Genomic DNA, 2,015 nt, shown 5'->3' with positions numbered 1-2,015 from the left:
CAAGTGAAAGTGACATTTCGACCAAGTTTGCACCATTTGGGAGAGAAGCAAATTCTTAGGGCTGGCGACACAACCGATATTGGAGAGTCCGTGGCCCGGGGTCGGTACACAAGGGCACAGGACCAGCACTGGCCACATCCAACAGGTGGGTGTGACCTCTCATGAGGGGAGTGTCAACTCACGCTTACACGTCCGAGGTCCTAGCTCAGCAGCCAGCGCCCATGTGTCTGGGGCCTGCCCGGCGTCCTCACAGCTGTTTAGGGGACGCTTCGGATGAGTGACGGCGAAGCTCCCCCATGGAGCAGGCCGCACCGAACTTGCCCCGCCCACATCATCGTGGACGTTCCGAACGCTTCGAATAACCGATCCGACATCGGGTAACACATTTACCTGACGGTTTTTGAACTTTCAACCAATATATAAAAAAGATGATAAATGCATCGATTTCTTTATAACTGCACCCTCTAGTGGCCCGTTTTTGTCTGTTACAGGAGAACCGCATGGAGTGCGCACGCCCACGCCCCAGTCTGTCCAGCGTTTGCCCCACCCCCATGCGTGAAAATGGTTTAACACACACACACGCACAGTATTGCCTTGGATAAAAAAATTCTTCCATGATATCTTCCGTACGACAGATGATGAAGTAGCCGTGCCGAGCTCTGTCTTTCGGGTCCGAGGGCGTCCAGCCCCGGCCCCGTCCTGTGGACTACATCCTCACGGTGGCCCGGCCGTGCAGGGCCTTGGCTGCGAGGTCGGCCCTCGCTCTGAGCACGCCGGCCTCCTGGGCGCCCCCGTGCGCACTCTTCAGCAGAAAGTGGCTGATGAAGAGCTTCAGGCCCTCGCGCAGCACGCCCAGCTTCGGGTTGTCGGCCACCCTGCGAAGGAACCGTGCAGGCGTCAGCGACGCGCTCGTCCGCCCCCGTACCCCGTCTGGAGTCGCCACTGGGGAGGCGGAACCTCGCTCCTTCTAAAAACAGAACTCTCAGTGCAGAGCTCATATGTTGCATTTGCAAAACAATATTTTTAGTTTGCTATTAGGAGGGTTTCGTGTTCCCCAAATCTAATGTATAAGGCGCTAGCTTAAAACTGAAGCTGAAAATGATTTAAGCGACATGCAAAATACGACAACCTTGCTTTGCCCAAATTAACGTTAAGTGACAAGTTTTGCTTCATCTCTTTTCCACGTGTTATCTGAACCTGCTGGGAACGTACCTTGTAAAAATTACACCAAGATCTTCAACTTCTGTTTCCGTTAACAGAATATGTAACACTTTCCGTAAAAAGTGGACTCTGGGTTTGTCTAATTCACTGAATTCAACCACCTAAAAAAGGCAACATAGAAAGAAAAACAGTTACACTGATTGAGACAGCTTTTTCAGTGTTCTCTAAACATAATTAGAGTAAAAGGTTTAAATGGGGGGATTTCCAGCTTTATAAAGGGAGCACGCTTGCACGCTTGGCAGGGCCCTGGGAACCCCCTCCTGCTGCCCGGGGTGCGCACCGTCTGAATCAGGGATTTCATCCCTAGAACTGAAACGCAGACCACGTCCACGCCTAAGGAAACTCCCCGCTAGTTAAATCTCTCTCTCTCTCTCTGACCTGAGACTGATTCACAGCTACATCTATCCATATATCCCCCAGGAAGTGTGCAAACGCGAGCGCCCTCGCACAGTGGGGTGCCGCCCAGCAGTAACAAGACCAGGGGACAGAACTATGGATGCCAACGTGGACAACTTTCGCACTTCAGCTGAATTTGAAAGAACTGTAAAAGGACACCAACAGAATGGGGACCGCCTGACGCTCCTGTTCTAGAGGTTAAAGATCGCAAGACGAGGTCGCGTGTGCCTGCGATGCACAGGTACAGCGAGCGTGCCCAGCTCGCCAGGGAGGGAAACAGGCTGTGGGGGGAAGAGGGTGCAGGGGCAGTTTCGAGGCCACCAATGGCGGGGGCAGGCACGCCTCCCGGTCCTGCTGTGGCGTCCGACAGGAGACCACGTCCTGGCCCCTGCTGAGCT

At 53.6% G+C, this 2,015-nt stretch overlaps 1 protein-coding gene across 1 annotated transcript in view; it reads right to left on the bottom strand.

Annotated features, from left to right (window-relative positions):
- Positions 1-378: 378 nt before the first annotated feature.
- The window catches only part of NOM1 (nucleolar protein with MIF4G domain 1), a gene marked incomplete at its 5' end in the record, with an annotated part of 18,774 nt that continues 17,137 nt past the window's right edge, over positions 379-2,015 (bottom strand). Inside the window, 2 exons of the mRNA XM_023536736.1 lie at positions 379-875; positions 1,213-1,322. Of these exons, the coding sequence (XP_023392504.1) occupies positions 707-875; positions 1,213-1,322 (279 nt within the window). The remainder of the gene's footprint in view (positions 876-1,212; positions 1,323-2,015) is intronic.

The sequence above is a fragment of the Pteropus vampyrus genome, unplaced genomic scaffold (assembly GCF_000151845.1).
Source record: "Pteropus vampyrus isolate Shadow unplaced genomic scaffold, Pvam_2.0 Scaffold168, whole genome shotgun sequence".
Taxonomy (NCBI): Eukaryota; Metazoa; Chordata; class Mammalia; order Chiroptera; family Pteropodidae; genus Pteropus; species Pteropus vampyrus.
The sequence above is the reverse complement of the archived record's forward strand: the minus strand, read 5'-3'. Positions and strand labels throughout refer to the sequence as shown.